Below are 19,683 nucleotides of genomic sequence, written 5' to 3'. Positions count from 1 at the left end.
CCACCCCACGTCTGGGACACGTCCAGGTCCATTCCTACCACCGCAGGCCGGAGACATCAGTGTCTGCCTCCACCTCATGTCTGGGAGCATGTCCAGGTCCATTCCTACCACCGCAGGCCGGAGACATCAGTGTCTGCATCCACCCCACGTCTGGGACACGTCCAGGTCCATTCCTACCACCGCAGGCCGGAGACATCAGTGTCTGCATCCACCCCACGTCTGGGACACGTCCAGGTCCATTCCTACCACCGCAGGCCGGAGACATCAGTGTCTGCCTCCACCTCATGTCTGGGAGCACGTCCTGGTCCAGTCCCACACCGCAGACGGGAGACAGCACAGTGTCTGCATCCACCCCATGTCTGGGGACACGTCCACGTCCACTCCCAGCTCCGCAGGCCAGAGACAGGACAGTGTCTGCATCCACCCCGGGTTGTGCAGTGGAGAGCAATTCTCAAGATAAGACTATCAAGATTCCAGATTGTTTTATGTTATTTCCAGTACACAGGTGTAAAGGAGAACAAAATAATTGTAACTCCAGATCCAACGCAGCACAAAAAAACACAATGTTTAGAAAAAAACAATGAGATAGCTTCTACAGGTCGACTGTCTGTCCATAAAGTGATGTTAGGCTGCACATTAGGTGACTGACAGGAAATAATAAAGTAGTGGTGGAGTTAGTGGATGGAGGTGTTGATGGGCCTTACTGCTTGGGGAAAGCAACTGTTTTAGAGTCTGATGGTTCAGGCTCGGATGCCACATAGCCTCCTCCCTGATGGAAATGGGAAAAATAGTCCATAAGCAGGGTGGATGGGATCCTTCACCATGTTACTGGTCATTTGTCAAAGTTGCTGGTGAACGCAGCAGGCCAGGGTGCATCTGTAGGAAGAGGTGCAGTCGATGTTTCAGGCCGAGACCCTTGACAGGGTGCCACACATGAGGCTGCTTAACAAGCTACGAGCCTGTGGTTTTACTGCAAAGATTCTAGCATGGATAAAGCAGTGGCCAATTGGCAGGAGGCAAAGAGTGGGAATAAAGGGAGCCTTTTCTGTCTGGCTGCCGGTGACTAGTGGTGTTCCACAGGGGTCTGTGTTGGGACAAATTCTTTTTTTGTTATATGTCAGTGACTTGGATAATGGAATTGATGGCTTTGCAGATGATACGAAGTTAGGTGAAGAGACAAGTCGTGTTGAAGAAGCAAAGAGACTACTGAAGGACCTAGACGGATTAGGAGAATGGGCAAAGAAATGGCAAATGGAAGACAGTGTCGGGATGTATATGGCCATGCACATTGGTAGAAGAAATAAAAGGGTTGACTATTTTCTAAATGGGGAGAAGATTCAAAAATCTGAGGTGACAAGGGACTTGGGAGTCCTCCTGGCATTAGTAACGCCTCACTTGGAGTAATGTGAATAGTTTTCAGCACAAAACGATGTGCTAACAGGATTCAAAGGAGGTTCGTGAAAATTATTCCAAGTTTGAAAGGCTTATCATGTGAGCAGTATTTGATGACGCTGGAATTCAGAAGAATGGGGTCGGGGAAATCACATTGAAACCTATGGAATGATGAAAGATCTCTTCTCGATTGGATGTGGAGAGAACGTTTCCTATGGTGCAGGAGTCTGAGGTCAGAATCACCTTCACAACACGTCCACTGCCACCATGGGTACAGGAGGCACCCTAACCCTAACCCTCCCCTGGGTCTGGGTATCAGTCTCACCCTAATTCCGGGACCACCCCCACCCCTGGGACTGGGTGTCAGTCTCACCCTAATTCCGGGACCACCCCCACCCCTGGGACTGGGTGTCAGTCTCACCCTAATTCCGGGACCAGCCCCACTCCTGGGACTGGTGTCAGTCTCACCCTAATTCCGGGACCAGCCCCACCCCTGGGACTGGGTGTCAGTCTCACCCTAATTCCGGGACCACCCCCAACCCTGGGACTGGGTGTCAGTCTCACCCTAAGCCCAGAACCACACCTACTCCCGGGATCCCCAGAATCGCTTCAAACGGCAACTCCTGACACCACCCCCCCCCACCCACCCCAGGCTCCCCAGCACTGACCTGCTGCTGGACAGGGGCTCCGGGCTCAGTGCCACTCAGCTGAACCCTCCGGAGATCCTTCAGCTCTTCGTCGATGTTCTTCACCACTTCCCTGGGAAAGGGAGGCTGTTCATTCCAACACCACACTGATATCAACTCCCTGCGCCCACACTCCGCCACAACCCCACATCCCGTCCGTCCACTGGTCTCCACTGACCGGACGAAGGCAAAGGTCAGTTTGGATCAGTAGGAAGTCGACCATGCCAGTAATGAGCTTTAACCCCACCATGCTCTTCCTCATCCATGACAAAACCCCTCCACCCCATTGATATGTCCATCCCTCACAACCCTCCCCTCAGTCCGTCCCCCCAACCCCAGGCCTCACCTGAGATCAGATATCTGAGCCCTCACATCATCAGCCGTCCCCTCACCGTCACTGTCACCTTCTCCTGGGGACTGAACAAACAAAGACCGTCAAGGATCCACAATAATGCCCCCCACCCACCACGAAACCCTGAACTCCACCATCAAACCCCTGACACCACCACCCACCACTTTCTGGTCTGAAACAGACGAGACCCTGGCCCGTGCATGGTCCCCAGGAAAGCATAGGATCACTTAGGGGTTGGCTTGGGGGGGGGGCGCAGTGGCAAAGGAAGTGGTCCCTGCCTGGGGGAGAGGCGGTGGCAATGAGAGGGGGGTCCCTGCCTGGGGGAGAGGCCGTGGGAGGGTGGTCCCTGCCCAGGGGAGGGGCGGTGGCAGTGGGAGGGTGGTCCCTGCCCAGGGGAGGGGTGGAGGGAGAAGGTCCTTGCCCAGGGGAGGGGCCATGGGAGATGGGGTGTCCCTGCCCAGAGGAGGGGCCGAGGAAGATGGGGTGTCCCTGCCCAGGGGAGGGGCCGTGGGAGGGTAGTCCCTGCCCAGGGGAGGGGCCATGGGAGGGTAGTTCCTGCCCAGGGGAGGGGCCATGGGAGGGTAGTCCCTGCCCAGGGGAGGGGCCGTGGGAGATTGGGGGGTCCCTGCCCAGGGGAGGAGTGGTGGGAGATGGGGGTGTCCCTGCCCAGGGGAGGGGCTGTGGGAGGGTAGTCCCTACCTAGGGGAGGGGCAGTGGCAAAGGGGAGGTCCCTGCCCAGGGGAGGGGTGGAGGGAGGAGGTCACTGCCCAGGGGAGGGGCCATGGGAGATGGGGGGGGTCCCTGCCCAGGGGAGGGGTGGAGGGAGGAGGTCACTGCCCAGGGGAGGGGCCGTGGGAGATGGGGGGGGTCCCTGCCCAGGGGAGGGGCGGTGGGAGATGGGGGGGGTCCCTGCCCAGGGAAGGGCTGTGGAAGGGTAGTCCCTACCTAGGGGAGGGGCAGTGGCAAAGGTGGGGTCCCTGCCCAGGGGAGGGGTGGAGGGAGGAGGTCGCTGCTAGGATCTGCACACCTTGGGAGCAGCATGGACAGTTTCCAAATACGATGCTTCATTGTCAGTAATAACAAACAGATTCTGATTACTCTGCATGTGGAACCAGCCCTTCACAGCAATCTGTTTCCTGCCCTTTATACTCGGGAATACAGTACTGGATATTACGGGCCCAGGAAGCAATCTTTCCAAGATATCAATACAGAGTCTCTATAGGACCTTAACACCAGAAGGCTGGAGAGCGCAAATGTTGTGCCTTGTTTAAGGGGTGCTGCTTGGACAAGACTGGGAACTACAGGCTGGTATATCTAGTGGTGGGGAACTTTCTGCAATGGATTCCAAGGGACAGAATCTACCTACATTTGGAAGACCAGGAGTGACGAGGGATAGTCAGCATGGCTTTGTGCATGGGAGATCAGTTTTTGAAGGTGGGACCATATAATCATTGCTGACAGTAGGGTGGTAGACATTGTCCTTGTGGCCTTTTGCAGGACTTTTGACAAGCTCCTGCGTGGTATATTGGTCTGAAGGTTCAATCCTTGGGGATCCAGGTTAACTGACTAATTGAATACAACTTTGGTTCGGAGTTGGGAGAAATGCACTCACCGGGACCTGTCCTTCACTCTCATCTCTTCCTTTCAGCTCCTCGCTGTCCATCGCTATGCTGGCTTCAGGGGCTAAAACACAAGAATTAAATATTGCCATCTGGGCTGATGCAATCACAGGATGGTGGCCCATCCCCTCATCCTAAACTTCCACCCTCTCGCCTCCCCCACCCAATCTCCTCACCTCTTCCACAGTTCCCTCACACAGCCACGGTGAAGGAGCTGTCATGATGGTCTTGTGGGGCCTGTGTCACTGATTACCCCGGTAAGGGGTCTGTCTTTCAACAGCACCATCTGCTCATTCGTACTCAGCACAATCTCCTTCACACAGCCTCTTGCATTCTGACAACTTGTTAATCTGCCCCTCATGAGGGACCACTATCCTGCACACTCCAGAGGAAAATCTCCTTTCTGTACTACTTCTATTTATAGCTAATAATCTCTAATCCAGGCAGCGCCCTGGTGAGCTTTCTTCAAAGCCTCCACACCCTTCCTGTAATGGGAAGACCAGAACTGCACACAATACTCCAGATGTGGCCTGACCGAAGTTTTATACAGTGGCAACATGGCCTCCATCGAAACAGAGAAAACCTACAGCACAATACAGGCCCTTCAGCCCACAATGCTGCGCCAAACATGTATTTACTTTAGAAATTACCTAGAGTCACCCATAGCCCTCTATTTTTCTAAGCTCCATGTACTTACCCAGGAGTCTCTTAAAAGACCCTATTGTATCCACCTCCACCACCATCACCGGCAGCCTATTCCACACACTCACCACTCTCTGCATAAAAAATTCACCCCTGACATCTCCTCTGTACCTACTTCCAAGCAGCTTAAAACTGTGCCCTCTCGTGTTAGCCATTTCAGCTCTGGGAAAAAGCCTCTGACTATCCACATAATCAATGCCTCTCATCATCTTATACACCTCTATCATCTCTTATCATCTGTTGCTCCAAGGAGAAAAGGCCAAGTTCACTCAGTCTATTCACATAAGGCATGCTCCCCAATCCAGGCAACATCCTTGTAAATCTCCTCTGCACTCTTTCTGCAGTTTCCACATCCTTCCTGTAGTGAGGTGACCAGAACTGAGCACAGTACTCCAAGTAGGGTCTGACCAGGGTCCTATATAGCTGTAACATTACCTCTCGGTGTCACATGGGGTGCTGGGAGCAGACCCAAATGCAAGACACAGACACTGAAGTACAAGGAACAGCTCTTGACTAGAGTAAGGACATGACAGGATTCAGGCAGGGAGCAGGAACAAGAGCGCAGACTTGGGCTAGGGAAAGCGGGACCAGGACTAGGAACCATGGACTAGGAGACAAGGCTTGGACTCCGAGCCCAAGACTGGACAAGGACCCAGAACCAGGCAAGGACATGACTTGGCTGCCGGCTGGGGTCTTGGGTCTTGAGCTTGGCCGCCGGCTGGGGTCTTGGGTCTTGAGCTTGGCCGCCGGCTGGGGCCTTGGGTCTTGAGCTTGGCTGCCGGCTGGGGTCTTGGGACTTGAGGCTTGGCTGCCGGCTGGGATCTTGGGACTTGAAACTGCGGGATCCTCGAGGCTAGGGTTCTTGGAGCTTGGCTGCAGGATCCTCGAGGCTAGGGTTCTTGAGTTTGGCTGCAGGATCCTCGAGGCTAGGGTTCTTGGAGCTTGGCTGCAGGATCCTCGAGGCTAGGGTTCTTGGAGCTTGGCTGCGGGATCCTTGAGGCTAGGGTTCTTGGAGCTTGGCTGCGGGATCATCGAGGCTAGGGTTCTTGCAGCTTGGCTGCCGTATCTTTGTCTTGAAATGCGGAGGCTGATAACTCGGAGACTGGAGCTGAGAGACAGACTGGGAACTGAATCATCAACATAGAGCCAGGACTTATCCTTCGACAAGCCAGGACTCATCTTTAACACAACACTAACATGAGACAGGACAGAACATAGACACAGAGCCGGGAGTTATCCAAAGACAAGCCGGGACTCAACTTCATCTCCACTCCAAGGTGGGACGGGTCTCTCCGTCAGGTAATGGCAGAACGGCCAGACTTACCCAACAGAGGCGAGGACAAGATAAGACAAGACAGACTCCCCCTGCAGGGTAACGGCGAAACGGCCTGACTTACCCCACAGAGGTGAGGACAAGACAAGGCAGGACACCCCGCAGGGCAATGGCAAGCAGCCTGGCTTACCACACGGAGGCAAGGACAAGAGACAAACACCACAGAACAACAGACAGTTCCATCTCTGCTCGGGGAAGCTCCGAGTCTCAGTTCAGCCAGCAACCTCAACTGGCTACGGAAACAGCTGGATCCCTATCTAGCACGGAGTGGCTGGCAGCCACTCAGCTGGCCCAGGAAACAGCCGAATCCATCCCGCAAAGACTACTCCAACGAGTGGCAACAAGGCTCCATGAAGCGGTTGTCCTCCAATCAGGCCTAGAGATCACAAATGGTTTTACTGGCCTTCCATCAGCAGGTTGCTCCAAGGGGTACTGACAAGACAAACCAGCAGCCCACACTCAACCCCAAGGCTACGTATATTGCAAGCCCAAAGATGGGAATCAGGTGTCTATGATTAACTCAAACAAGAGTCAGCTGGAATACCCGAAGTCCTGAGTCCATGGACCGGACCGTGAACTGGAATGGGGACTTTACGGAGAGGACCATGACACTCGGCTCTTAAACTCAATCCCACAGTTCATGAAGGCCAATGCACCGTATGCCTTCTTAACCACACAGTCAACTTGCGCAGCAGCTTTGAGTGTCCTACGGACTCGGACCCCAAGATCCTTCTGATCCTCCACACTGCCATGAGTCTTACCACTAATTCTATATTCTGCCATCAAATTTGACCTACCAAAAGGAACCTCTTCACACTAATCTGGGTTAAACTCCATCTGCCACCTCTCAGCCCAGTTTTGCACCTTATCGATGTCCCGCTGCAACCTCTGACAGCCCTCCACACTACCCACAACACCCCCAATCTTTGTGTCATCAGCAAATGTACTAACAGATCCCTGAGGCACACCACTGGCTATTGACCTCCATGCAGAATATGACCTGTCTACAACCACTCTGCCTTCTGTGGGCAAGCCAGTTCTGGATCCACAAAGCAATGTCCCCTTGTATCCCATGCCTCCTTACTTTCTCAATCAGCCTTGCATGGAATACTTTATCAAATTCCTTGCTGAAATCCATATACACTACGTCTTCTGCTCTACCTTCATCAATGTGTTTAGTCACATCCTCAAAAAATTTAATCAGGCTCGTAAGACATGACCTGCCTTTGACAAAGCCATGCTGACTATTCCTAATCATATTATGCCTCTCCAAATGTTCATAAATCCTGCCTCTCAGGATCTTCTCCATCAACTTACTAACCACTGAAGTAAGACTCACTGGTCTATAATTTCCTGGGCTATCTCTACTCCCTTTCTTGAATAAGGGAACAACATCCACAACCCTCCAATCCTCTGGAAACTCCCTCATCCCCATTGATGATGCAAAGATCATTGCCAGAGGCTCAGCAATCTCCTCCCTCGCCTCCCACTGTAGCCTGGGGTACATCTCATCTAGTCCCGGTGACTTATCCAACTTGATGCTTTCCAAAAGCTCCAGCACATCCTCTTTCTTAATATCTACATGCTCAAGCATTTCAGTTCACTGTAAGTCATCCCTACAATCACCAAGGTCCTTTTCCGTAGTGAATATTGAAGCAAAGTACCTCAGCTATCTCCTCCAGTTCCATACACACTTTTCCACTGTCACACTCGATTGGTCCTATTCTCTCACGTCTTATCCTCTTGCTCTTCACATGCTTGTAGGATGCCTTGGGGGTTTTCCCTAATCCTGTCCGCCAAGGCCTTCTCATGGCCCCTTCTGGCTCTCCTAGTTTCCTTTTGATCTCCTTCCCGCTAACCTTATAATCTTCTAGATCTCCTATCATTACCTAGTTTGTTGAACCTTTTGTAAGTTTTTCTTTTCTTCTTGACTAGATTTACAACAGCCTTTGTACACCATGGCTCCTGTACCCTACCATCCTTTCCCTGTCTCATTGGAATGTTCCTATGCAGAATGCCACGCAAATATCCCCTGAACATTTGCCACATTTCTGCTGTACATTTCCCTGAGAACATCTGTTCCCAATTTATGCTTCCAAGTTCCTGCCTGATAGCCTCATAATTCCCCTTACTCCAATTAAATGCTTTCCTAACTTGTCTGTTCCTATCTCTCTCCAATGCTATGGTAAAGGAGATAGAATTGTGATCACTATCTCCAAAAAGCTCTCCCACTGAGAGACCTGACACCTGACCAGGTTCATTTCCCAATACCAGATCAAGTACAGCCTCTCCTCTTGTAGGCTTATCCACATATTGTGTCAGGAAACCTTCCTGAACACACCTAAGAACTTCACCCCATTTAAGCCCCTTGCTCTAGGGAATATTTAGGAATCAATATTTGGAAAACTAAAATCTCCCACAATGACAACCCTGTTATTATTACACCTTTCCAGAATCCTTTCACTATCTGCTCCTCGAAGTCCCTGTTACTATTGGGTGGTCTATTTAAAAAAACAGTAGATTTATTAACCCCTTCCTGTTTCTAACTTCCACCCACAGAGACTCAGTAGACAATCCCTCCATGACTTCCTCCTTTTCTGCAGCCGTGACACTATCTCTGATCAACAGTGCCATGCCCCCACCTCTTTTGCCTCCCTCCCTGTCCTTTCTGAAGCATCTAGAGCCTGACTCTCTAGGTAAAAATTCCTGTCCCTGAGCCCTTCAAATCTCTGTAATGGCCACAACATCATAGCTCCAAGTACTGATCCACACTCTAAGCTCATCCACTTTGTTCATGCTGTTTCTTGCATTAAAATAGACGCATCTCAAACCATCAGTCTGAGAGCATCCCTTCTCTATCACCTGCCTATCCTCCCTCTCGCACTGTCTCCAAGGTTTCTCTATTTGTGAGCCAACCGTCTCTTCCTCCGTCTCTTCAGTTCGGTTCCCACCCCCCAGCAGTTCTAGTTCAAACTCTCCCCAATAGCCTTCGCAAACCTCCCTGCTAGGATATTAGTCCCCTTCGGATTCAAGTGCAACCTGTCCCTTTTGTACAGGTCACGCCTGCCCCAAAAGAGGTCCTATGATCCAGAAATCTGAATCCCTGCCCCCTGCTCCAATCTCTCAGCTATGCATTTATCCTCCACCTCACTCTGTTCCTACACACACTGTCATGTGGCACAGGCAGTAATCCCGAGATTACTACCTTTGAGGTCCTACTTCTCAACTTCTTTCCTAACTCCCTGTAGTCTGTTTGCAGGACCTCCTCCCTTTTCCTACCTACGTTGTTGGTACCAAAATGTAACACGACCTCAGGCTGTTCACCTTCCCACTTTAGGATGCTGTGGACGCGATCAGAAACATCCTGGACCCTGGCATCTGGGAGGCAGGCTACCATCCGTGTTTCTTTCCTGCGTCCACAGAGTCGCCCGTCTGACCCCCTAACTATAGAGTCCCCTATCACTGCTGCCATCCTCTTCCTTTCCCTACCCTTCTGAGCCACAGGGCCAGACTCTGTGTCAGAGGCACGGCCACTGTTGCTTCCCCCAGGTAGGCCGTTCCCCCCAACAGTACTCAAACAGGAGTACTTATTATTAAGGGGAACAGCCACAGGGTACTCTCTAGTATCTGACTTTTGTCCTTCCCTATCCTGACTGTTCCCCACTTATCTGTCTCCTGAGTCCCCAGTGTGACTGCCTGCCTATAGCTCCTGTCTATCACCTCCTCACTTCCCCTGACCTGACGAAGGTCATCGAGCTGCATCTCCAGTTCCGTAACCTGGTCCCTAAGGAGTTGCGGCTCAACGCATTTAGTACAGATGTGGCCATCCAGGAGGCCGGGAGTCTCCCGGACTTCCCACATCTGACACCCAGTACAGAACATTGGCCTCACAGACATACTTCCTGTTTCTGTTCCTCACAGGTAACTTACCTCACCTCGACCCATTATCCCCGAAGCCGAAATGAGCCAAAGCCCTCCCACTCTGCCTCAGATCACTCCGTCGATGACACTCCGCTTGGCCGTGTCTCCCTTTTATGCCTAAACCTTTCCTGCTATTTCACTCATGATTGGTGCTCTGCTTATAGCCACTGATAGGCCACATACAATGAACAAACGCTCTCGAAGCTCCCTTTTTAAATAACCGCCGCCAAACTGCGAGAAATCCCTCTTGGTAAAGCTCTGTTTGTAAAACATCTTTCTACTCAATGCCCCAAATAGTGAAGAGGTGTATGCCTGTTTTACCTCCCGACCTGCTGTGGTACTACTTTCAGAGAGCTGCAGACTGAACTCCAGGAACCCTCTGAACCTCAGTGCCCTTGACTGTGTACTTTCATCTCCCAAAGTGCAGCACCTTACACTTAAGCTCCACAATTAAACTCAGTGACCATATTTCCAGCTGATCTCTATCCTTTGACCACCTTCCTCACTATTCAGACTTCTGGCAATGTTTCTGTCAACTGCAAACTTACCAACTGATCCAAATTATCGTCCTAAATATTTATACTGTATATGTCACAAACAGCAGTGATCACTGCAGAACACCACAGGTCACAAGCCTCCACAACTCTCTCTGTCTTGCATAGCCAAGTCAATCTACCAGACTTCCATGGGTTCCATCTGCCTTAATCTTTTGCATCAGGCTACTATGAGAGACCTTGTTGAAAACTTACAGAAGTCCACGTAGGCAACATCCACTGCTCTACTCTCATAAATTATCTTTGTCACTTCCTCAACATTTCGTTAGTTTGTTAGACATAATTCCCCCACCCCCCACACAAAGCCATGTTGGCTGTCCCTGATGTCTATGCTTTTCCAGATGTGATTAGACTGCATAACTAAGCATTTTCTCCAGTAATTTCCCTACCACTAACGACAGTGAGAAATGGTCATCTTTGCGAATCCAATCCTTTCGAAGACAAGCTGAGTGATCACTTGTAGACCCAGTGTTGACACTGACCATCGTTTCTATCCTACTGAGTTCACCGAAGTCTGGATCACATAGAAAGAATAGTCCGTCCTATCTTTCTGTAGTGCTGTCATGTGGCAGGGTTGGCCCAAAGCTACACAGGCCGATCAGGGAGGGGAAAGAGGAAGAGCTGGACATTCACCGTATTCCACACCGACAAAGAACCCACAGAACCTCCCACTACTCCAATCTAATCCCAAAATGCACAGGAACCACCATTTCCCCAAACTCACCTAATTCTGAGAAGGCTTTCTCAAGTGCAGAGACTCGCTGATCCAACAAAGGTTGATAGTCAGATGCATGTCGAATGCGTTGAAGAGCGAATATAGTATCGGGATAAAGCTCAGCTCCCTCCCCAGTGAGCATGGATGACCCAGCTCCCTTCTGTGCAGCAGAATGGTGATGTTCCTGGGCTGAATGTCCTTTGGAAGGCTGGATTATCATGGGAGCAGCCTGTGCTTTGCTTTCTGTCTCCTGGGGCAAAGATACTTGAGTGGCCATTTCCTCAGGGTTCTCAGCTGCCTGGGTATCATCAGCAGATGCAATCTTTGTGTCAACAGCTGGTGCAGGAGCAGCAACTTGGCTTGTTAGAGAGTGTGCGACCTGTTCAAGAGCAGCAAAACACAAAATTCAGCAACTGCCTGGTGTTCACCAGCAAGGTCTAAAACAGACTTCCAAACCTGGTCCTCACATCACGTACAGGCTCAGGGAGTGGATCAACAAGAGTTCCCTGGAGAGCCTTCCAGCTGACAAACTGTTTCCCATCCTCCGTTTTCTTCTAGAGAGCACAATAGAGAACAATGGTATTAAATAGCAGCGGAATGAGAACCAGGTTTCCTATATCCTACCTTCAACATTCTTAAAAAATATCGGCCATTTGGCCCATTAAGTCTGCTCCGCCATTTCATCATGGCAGATCCATTTCCCTCTCAGCCCCAATCTCCTAGTCTCTCCCTGTATCCCTTCATGCCCTGACTAATCAAGAATCTATCAACCTCTGCCTTAAATATACCCAGTGACTTGGCCTCCACGGCCGCTTGTGGCAATGAATTCCACAGATTCACCACTCTCTGGCTAAAGAAGTTCCTCCTTATCTTCATTTTAAATGGATGTCCCTCTATTCTGAGGCTGTGCTCTCTGGTCTGAGACTCCCCCACCATAGGAAACAACCTCTCCAAGTCTATTCTCTCGAGGCCTTTCAACATTCAATAGGTTTCAATGAGGTCACCCCTCATTCTTCTCAACAGTGAGTACAGGCCAAGAGCCATCAAATGCTTTCACACGACAAGCCTTCTAATCCTGGAACCATTTTTGTGAAATTCATTTGAGCCCTCTCCAATGTCAACACATCCTTTCTTAGATAAGAGCCCAAAACTGCTCACAATACTCCAAGTGAGGCCTCACCAGTGCTTTATAGAGTCTCAAAATTACATTATTGCTTTTATATTCCAGTCCTCTCAAAATGAATGCTAACATTGCAGGACAAAGAATAATCCGTTAATGTTGTGTACTTGGATTTTCATAAGGTCTTTGACAAGGTGACACACATGAGGCTGCTTAACAAGCTACGAGCCCAGGTATTACAGGAAAGATACTAGTATGGCTAAACCAGTGGCTGATTGCCAGGAGGCAAAGAGTGGGAATAAAGGGAGCTTTTTCTCACTGACTGCTGGTGACTAGTGGAGCTCCACAGATGTCTGAATTGGGAGTGGTTCTGTTTACGTTTTATGTCAATGATTTGGATGATGGAATTGATGGCTTTGTTGCGAACCTGTCTAAGTCCTTCTGTAGCCTCTCTGCTTCCTACCGGCTCTTCCACCTATCTTTGTATTGTCTACAAACTCTGCAACAAAGCCATCAATTCCATCATCCAACTCATAGGCATAAAACATAAAAACAATCGGTCCCAACACAGACCCCTGTGGAACACCACTAGTCACCAGCAGCCAGCCAGAAAAGGCTCCCTTTATTCCCACTCTTTGTCTCCTGCCAATCAGCCAAAGCTCTATCCATGCTAGAATCTTTTCTATAATACCAAGGGCTCTTAACTTGTGTGGCACCTTGCCAAAGTCCTTCTGAAACTCCAAGTACACAACATCCACCAATTCTCCTTTGTCTGTTCTGCTTGTATTTTCTTCAAAGAATTCCAACAGATTTGTCAGGCAAGATTTTCCCTTGAGGAAACCATGCTGACTTTGCCCTGTTTTATCATGTGCCTCCATGTACCCGGAAACCACATCCTTAATAATCGACTCCAACATCTTCAAAATCACTAAAGTTAGACTAACAGGCCTATTATTACCGGACACAATAGGCTCGTTTAAGAGACTTCTGGATAGGTATATGGTGCTTAGAAAAATAGAGGGCTATGGGTAACCCGAGGTAAATTCTAAGGTAAGGAATGTTCGGCACAGCTTTGTGGGCGCAAGGTCCTGTATTGTGCTGTAGGCTTTCTATGTTTCTATTTCTTTTCTTCTACCTCTGTCCCTGAAGAGCAGACTGATATTTGCAATTTTCTTGTCCTCTAGAACTGTGCCGGAATACATTGATTCTTGACAGATCATTACTAATGCCTCCACTGTGTTTTCAGCCACCTATTTCAGAACCCTGGGGTGTACATTATCTGATCCAGGTGACTTATCTACCTTCACACCTTTCAGTTTCCCAAACAACTCCTCCTAGTAATGGCACTTTCACATACTTCTGCCCCCGACACACCTGAACTTCCACCATACTTCCACTGTGAAGACTGATGCAAAATACTTATTCAGTTTGTCTGCCATTTCCTTGTCTCCCCATTACTATCTTTCCAGCGGTCCAATATCCACACCTGCCTCTCCTTTACACTTTATATATCTGAAGAAACTTTTGGTATCCTCTTTAATATTATTGGCTAGCTTACCTTCGTATTCATTCTTTACCTTATATATGACTTTTTTAGTTGCCTTCTGTTAGTTTTTAAAAGCTTCCCACTAATTTTGGTCTATTATCTGCTCTCTCTTTGGTTTTTATGTTGGCTCTGACTTCTCCTGTCAGCCACTGTTGCATTGTCCTGTCTTTAGAATACCTCTTCTTCAGGAACCATCTATCCTCCATTTTCCGAATTGCTCCCAGAAATTCCAGCCATTGCTACTTTGCACTCTAGAAATTCCACCTCCTTGACTCCACCACCAACCTGATTTTCCCAATCCACCTGCATATTGAAATCCTCCATGACAATTGTAATTTGACCTTTTAGCGGGTATTTTCTATCTCCTGCTGTTATTTGTAGGGCACATCCTTACTACTGTTTGGGGGTCTGTATACAACTTCATCAGGGTCTTTTTACCCTTGCAGTTCCTTAGCTCTATTCAAAATGATTCTACACCTTCCGATCCTATGTCAGCTATTTCTAATAATTTGATTTCATTTTTTACCAAGAGTCAAGCCACCCCCTCTGCCTTTCTGCCTGTCCTTTCAATACAATGTGTAGCCTTGGATATTAAGCTCCCAGATATCATCTTCTTTTCTCCATGATTCGGTGATCCCCATAACATCATACCTGCCAATCTGTAACTGTGCTACAAGTTCATCTACCTTATTCCGTATACTGTGCGCATTCAAACATAACACCTTCAGTCCTGTATTCACCTTTTTCGATTTTGTCCTCCTTTTACATTGCAACTCACCCCATTGACTGCAATCTTGCCCTATTATCAGCCTCTGCTTGCCTGCAGTCTCAATACGTACTGCTTCTGCTTGTAAACCAACTACCCCATCTTCAGCCCTATCACCCCGGTTCCCATCCCCCTGCCAAATTGGTTTAAACCTCCTGAACAGCCCTAGCAAACCTGCCACAACTATATTAGTCCCCCTCGGGTTCAGGTGTAACCCATCCCTTTTGTGGAGGTCATAACTTCCCCAGAAGAGATCCCAATGATCCAAAAATCTGAAACCCTGCCCCATGCACCAGTTCTTCAACCACGCATTCATCTGCCAAATCATCCTATTACTCTCACTGGCCTGTGGCATGGGCAGCAATCCAGAGATTAATACTCCGAAGGTCCTGTTTTTCAGCTTTCTCCCTAGCTCCCTACAATCTCCCTTTAGGACCTCCTCACCTTGTCTACTTCTGTTATTGGTGCCAATATGTTCTAAAACTTCTGGCTGCACAACCTTCCTGTTCAGAATGCTGAGGACCTGATCCAAGACGTCTCTGACCCTGACTCCTGGGTGGCAACATACCACCTAGGTGTCTCTGCAGCACCCACAGAACCTCATTTCCATTCCTCTGACTATGGAATCTCCTATCACCACTGCAGTCCTCTTCATCTCTCTTCTCTTCTGAGCCTCGCACCAGACTCATTGCCAGAGACCTGGTTGCTACAGTTCCACCCTCGTAGGTCATACCCTTCAACAGTATGCAAAGTGGTATAATTATTATTGAGGGGAACAGCCACAGGGATGCTCTGCACTGGCTTAACTGACCAGAGGTCAGAAAGATCAGAGAATAACAATGGTACGTATTAAATACTAGTGAAATGGGAGCCAGGTTTCTTATGTCTTACCTTCAACCATTTCACTAGCTTAATTGCTTTGAAACTTGAGAATCTGGTTTGAAATTAATTAAAGTTAACTATTCATAAAGTCAACAGCCTACAATGTAGGTGCTATTTTTGCAGGGAACCAAACTTCTGAATTCATCAAAGACCCCTGTGCCGGTGGGCACTGGCTACTGCAAGATCAGAAAGCCAGTGGCTTTTTGGACATTTCTTACCTGGAACTTTCATCAGCGAGAATAAATGATGCACGACCAAACACAATCTTAATGTAGACAAATTTGATATCTAACTTAAAAGATCTTTTGTTAAAATAGGAATGCTTTGTCTGTGTATGTACTACTATTCAGTTGATTGGTGGAGGGGAGAGGGATGGGGGAGAGAGGGGTGGAGGGGGGATAGTGATGAAGGTTGGGAGGTGGCTGGGTTAAACAGTCAAAATGCAATTGGTTGTATTGAATGTAATTTGTTGGTGTTGCAATAAAAAATTAGTAATAAAAAAAGATCAGAAAGCCAGTGGAACAGACAAGTGAGTCTCGTTGTGAGCATTGACAATACAGATGGTTGCAGTGGGTTACACTGTAAGTGTCGACAGTAAAGGCAGTGTCGGCCTGTTACACTTACTGAAACCTGACCCTGCACAGACACTGAGGAAGTTGCGTTCAAAGGTGATACTACACCTGTGTTGTCGGAGGTACAGGGAGCCACTGGTTACACCCACTGTTCCCTCGTCAGACATGGACATCAGCAGCAATTAGGGAACCTATGTTTGGGACACAGAGTCACTGTGTTTATACGGTATGCCATGACACTGACGGACGTTCTGGGTCAGGTGAATTCCTAGTTCCCATCAGTCCTAGCCTTTCCATCCTCTCCACATCTGCCTGGATCCTAATCTTGGAATCCCCTCACAATTTCTTGTCTCTGACAAAACCCTTTGAGGCCCTGGTATTGTGTTCAGAGCCCAGTCCAGTGCCGGAAATTTTCGAGTCAGGCAGTAACAGCAGGAAACAGAAAGACAACATTTCTAGTCTGCTACCCTCCATCACCCAGTCATAAAGCTTATCTGTGGCCAGCAAGACCAACAACACATATAGAAATGCTGGGGGTAGGAGGAGGGGTTGGGTCAGTGGTGGTAGGGAGGGGGACCTAACTGGATATGGGCAGGGGCAGAGTGTATGGGGAAGGAGCTGGGATCAAGGGCTAGGAGTGATCCAAACTGACAGACTCGCTCCTTCAAACCTAGAGTGTGCACCCTCTCCCTGCCTCTGCAGGGCCTGAATAACCTCCTTGTGACAGAACGTTCTAGTCTTTCATACTTTTCCAGAACTCTTGGGCTCATGGTGAAGACTGGCACTCTTGGGCATGTACGTGTTAGGCAGAAGTGCCTGTTTCTGCCGGGTGGAATCCAGCCTGGCACCCTGTGGTTTGCTCTGCTCAAGGGGTGAGGGAATGGGGAGGTTCTCTCCAAAGGCAAGACGTCTGTGAACAGTTCTTGATTGATCATATCTCCCTCACATGCTCACAGTGTGATGCACAGAACAGGACTCTAGCAATGTTACTTGAAGAAAGGTCTCACCAGAACCTCATTTACTTGGCCCACTTGGTTCATCACCTGAAACACAAGGGAAGGCAGAGTTAATGCATGACCCAACACACACATGTACACACTCCCAACAACTGGGAGTGGAAATCTCTATGAGAAGAAAAGGACTTTCACACTTGCCTTACCGAATTGATATTGCTGTCTATGTCTTTAATACGATCTTCAACAGAGCTTTGGAACTTCTTCAAATAATTCATCTCTTGCATCATTTCTTCCATCATGGACATTGCCTGCAACACAATAACTACCTGGGTCACAGCCCACAGTTGAACAACACCAGACCCCCTCCCCCAACACCTGGATCCACAGCCAATACCCAGTTCCTACATCCACACCACACACCCATGAGACAGTCACAGCCACTCAGGGCAGTGCTAACTCTCCACAGCAGCCAGAAGAATGGTGAAAAAGACCAATGTATCTCGCAATACCCTTAGAAATTGTCAGAAACCCACCCTTCAGCCCACATGTTTGTGCTGTCCTTGTATCCACCTAGACTAATTCCACTTACTTCAGCCTCCCATTTCTTCTCCCTCACCTGGTCTCACCCATCACCTTCTTGCTTTCCCTCCTCCTCGACCACCCCCCACCCACCTTCTAATTCAGATTTCTTCCCCTTCCCTTTCTAGTCCTGAAGAAGTCCCAGCCGGAGACATTGATGTTCATTCCTTTGCATAGACGCCACCGAACCTCTTCAGCTGCTCCAGTATTTTGTGTGGCCCAAGATTTCCAGCATCTACAGAATCACTTGTGTTTTCCACTTACTTTCATCATTTTGTTTTGTTCTGCCACTCTCTCTGCTTCACCCTACGGCCAATTCTCATTGCGTTGCCCCTGCTTCACCCTACAGAGTCCACAACTGTCCTGACATCTTTCTTTTAGGTCCACGTGAGCACCCCCTCCTTTCCCCATCGGACTCTCTGTTCGCCCTACACAATCCACGTGAGCTCCACCCTTTCCCCAATCGGACTCTCTGTTCGCCCTACACAATTCACGTGAGTCCCCCCCTTTCCCCATCGGACTCTCTGTTCACCCTACACAATCCACGTGAGCCCCCCCCCTTTCCCCATCGGACTCTCTGTTCACCCTACACAATTCACGTGAGCTCCACCCCCTTTCTCCATCGGACTCTCTGTTCACCCTACACAATCCATGTGAGCTCCCCCCCTTTCCCCATCGGACTCTCTGTTCACCCTACACAATTCACGTGAGCTCCACTCTTTCCCCAATCGGACTCTCTGTTCACCCTACACAATTCACGTGAGCCCCCCCCCTTCCCCATCGGACTCTCTGTTCACCCTACACAATTCACGTGAGCTCCACTCTTTCCCCAATCGGACTCTCTGTTCACCCTACACAATTCACGTGAGCCCCCCCCGCCTTCCCCATCGGACTCTCTGTTCACTCTACACAATTCACGTGAGCTCCACTCTTTCCCCAATCGGACTCCTGTTCGCCCTACACAATCCACGTGAGCTCCACCCTTTCCCCAATCGGACTCTCTGTTCGCCCTACACAATTCACGTGAGTCCCCCCCTTTCCCCAATCGGACTCTCTGTTCACCCTACACAATCCACGTGAGCCCCCTCTTTTCCCTAATCGGACTCTTGTTCACCCTACACAATGCATGTGAGCCCCTCCCCTTCCCCAACGGACTCTCTGTTCGCCCTACACAATCCACGTGAGCCCCCCCCTTCCCCCAATCAGACTCTTGTTCACTCTACACAATCCACGTGAGCCCCCCCCCCTTTCCCCAATCGGACTCTTGTTCACCCTACACAATTCACGTGAGCCCCCCCCCTCCCCAATCGGACTCTCTGTTCACAATTCATGTGAGCCCCCCCCTTCCCCAACGGACTCTCTATTCGCCCTACACAATCCACGTGAGCCCCCCCCCCTTTCCCCAATCAGACTCTTGTTCACTCTACACAATTCACGTGAGCTCCACCCTTTCCCCATCGGACTCTCTGTTCACCCTACACAATTCACGTGAGTCCCCCCCTTTCCCCATCGGACTCTCTGTTCACCCTACACAATCCACGTGAGCCCCCCCCTTCCCCATCGGACTCTCTGTTCACCCTACACAATTCACGTGAGCCGCCCCCCTTTCCCCATCGGACTCTCTGTTCACCCTACACAATTCACGTGAGCTCCACCCCCATTCCCCATCGGACTCTCTGTTCACCCTATACAATCCACGTGAGCACCCTCCCGTTCCCCATCGGACTCTCTGTTCACCCTACACAATTCACGTGAGCTCCACTCATTCCCCATCGGACTCTCTGTTCACCCTACACAATTCACGTGAGCTCCACCCTTTCCCCATCGGACTCTCTGTTCACCCTACACAATTCACGTGAGACCCCCCCCTTTCCCCAATCGGACACTTGTTCACCCTACACAATCCACGTGAGCCCCCTCCCTTTCCCCATCGGACTCTCTGTTCGCCCTACACAATCCACGTGAACTCCACCCTTTCCCCAATCGGA

General features: G+C 49.6%; 1 protein-coding gene across 1 annotated transcript in view; it reads right to left on the bottom strand.

The window, feature by feature from the left end:
* Positions 1–19,683, bottom strand: part of LOC140187268 (uncharacterized) — a 102,456-nt gene that overhangs the window by 53,555 nt on the left and 29,218 nt on the right. Inside the window, exons 2-8 of the mRNA XM_072242402.1 lie at positions 17,320–17,424; positions 17,168–17,203; positions 11,742–11,828; positions 11,284–11,653; positions 4,043–4,113; positions 2,425–2,495; positions 2,061–2,151 (exon numbers count right to left, since the gene is read on the bottom strand). Coding sequence (XP_072098503.1) covers positions 2,061–2,151; positions 2,425–2,495; positions 4,043–4,113; positions 11,284–11,653; positions 11,742–11,828; positions 17,168–17,203; positions 17,320–17,424 — 831 coding nt within the window. The remainder of the gene's footprint in view (positions 1–2,060; positions 2,152–2,424; positions 2,496–4,042; positions 4,114–11,283; positions 11,654–11,741; positions 11,829–17,167; positions 17,204–17,319; positions 17,425–19,683) is intronic.

Source organism: Mobula birostris, chromosome 24 (genome assembly GCF_030028105.1).
Source record: "Mobula birostris isolate sMobBir1 chromosome 24, sMobBir1.hap1, whole genome shotgun sequence".
Classification (NCBI taxonomy): Eukaryota; Metazoa; Chordata; class Chondrichthyes; order Myliobatiformes; family Myliobatidae; genus Mobula; species Mobula birostris.
This window is presented reverse-complemented; position numbering and strand designations above follow the sequence as displayed.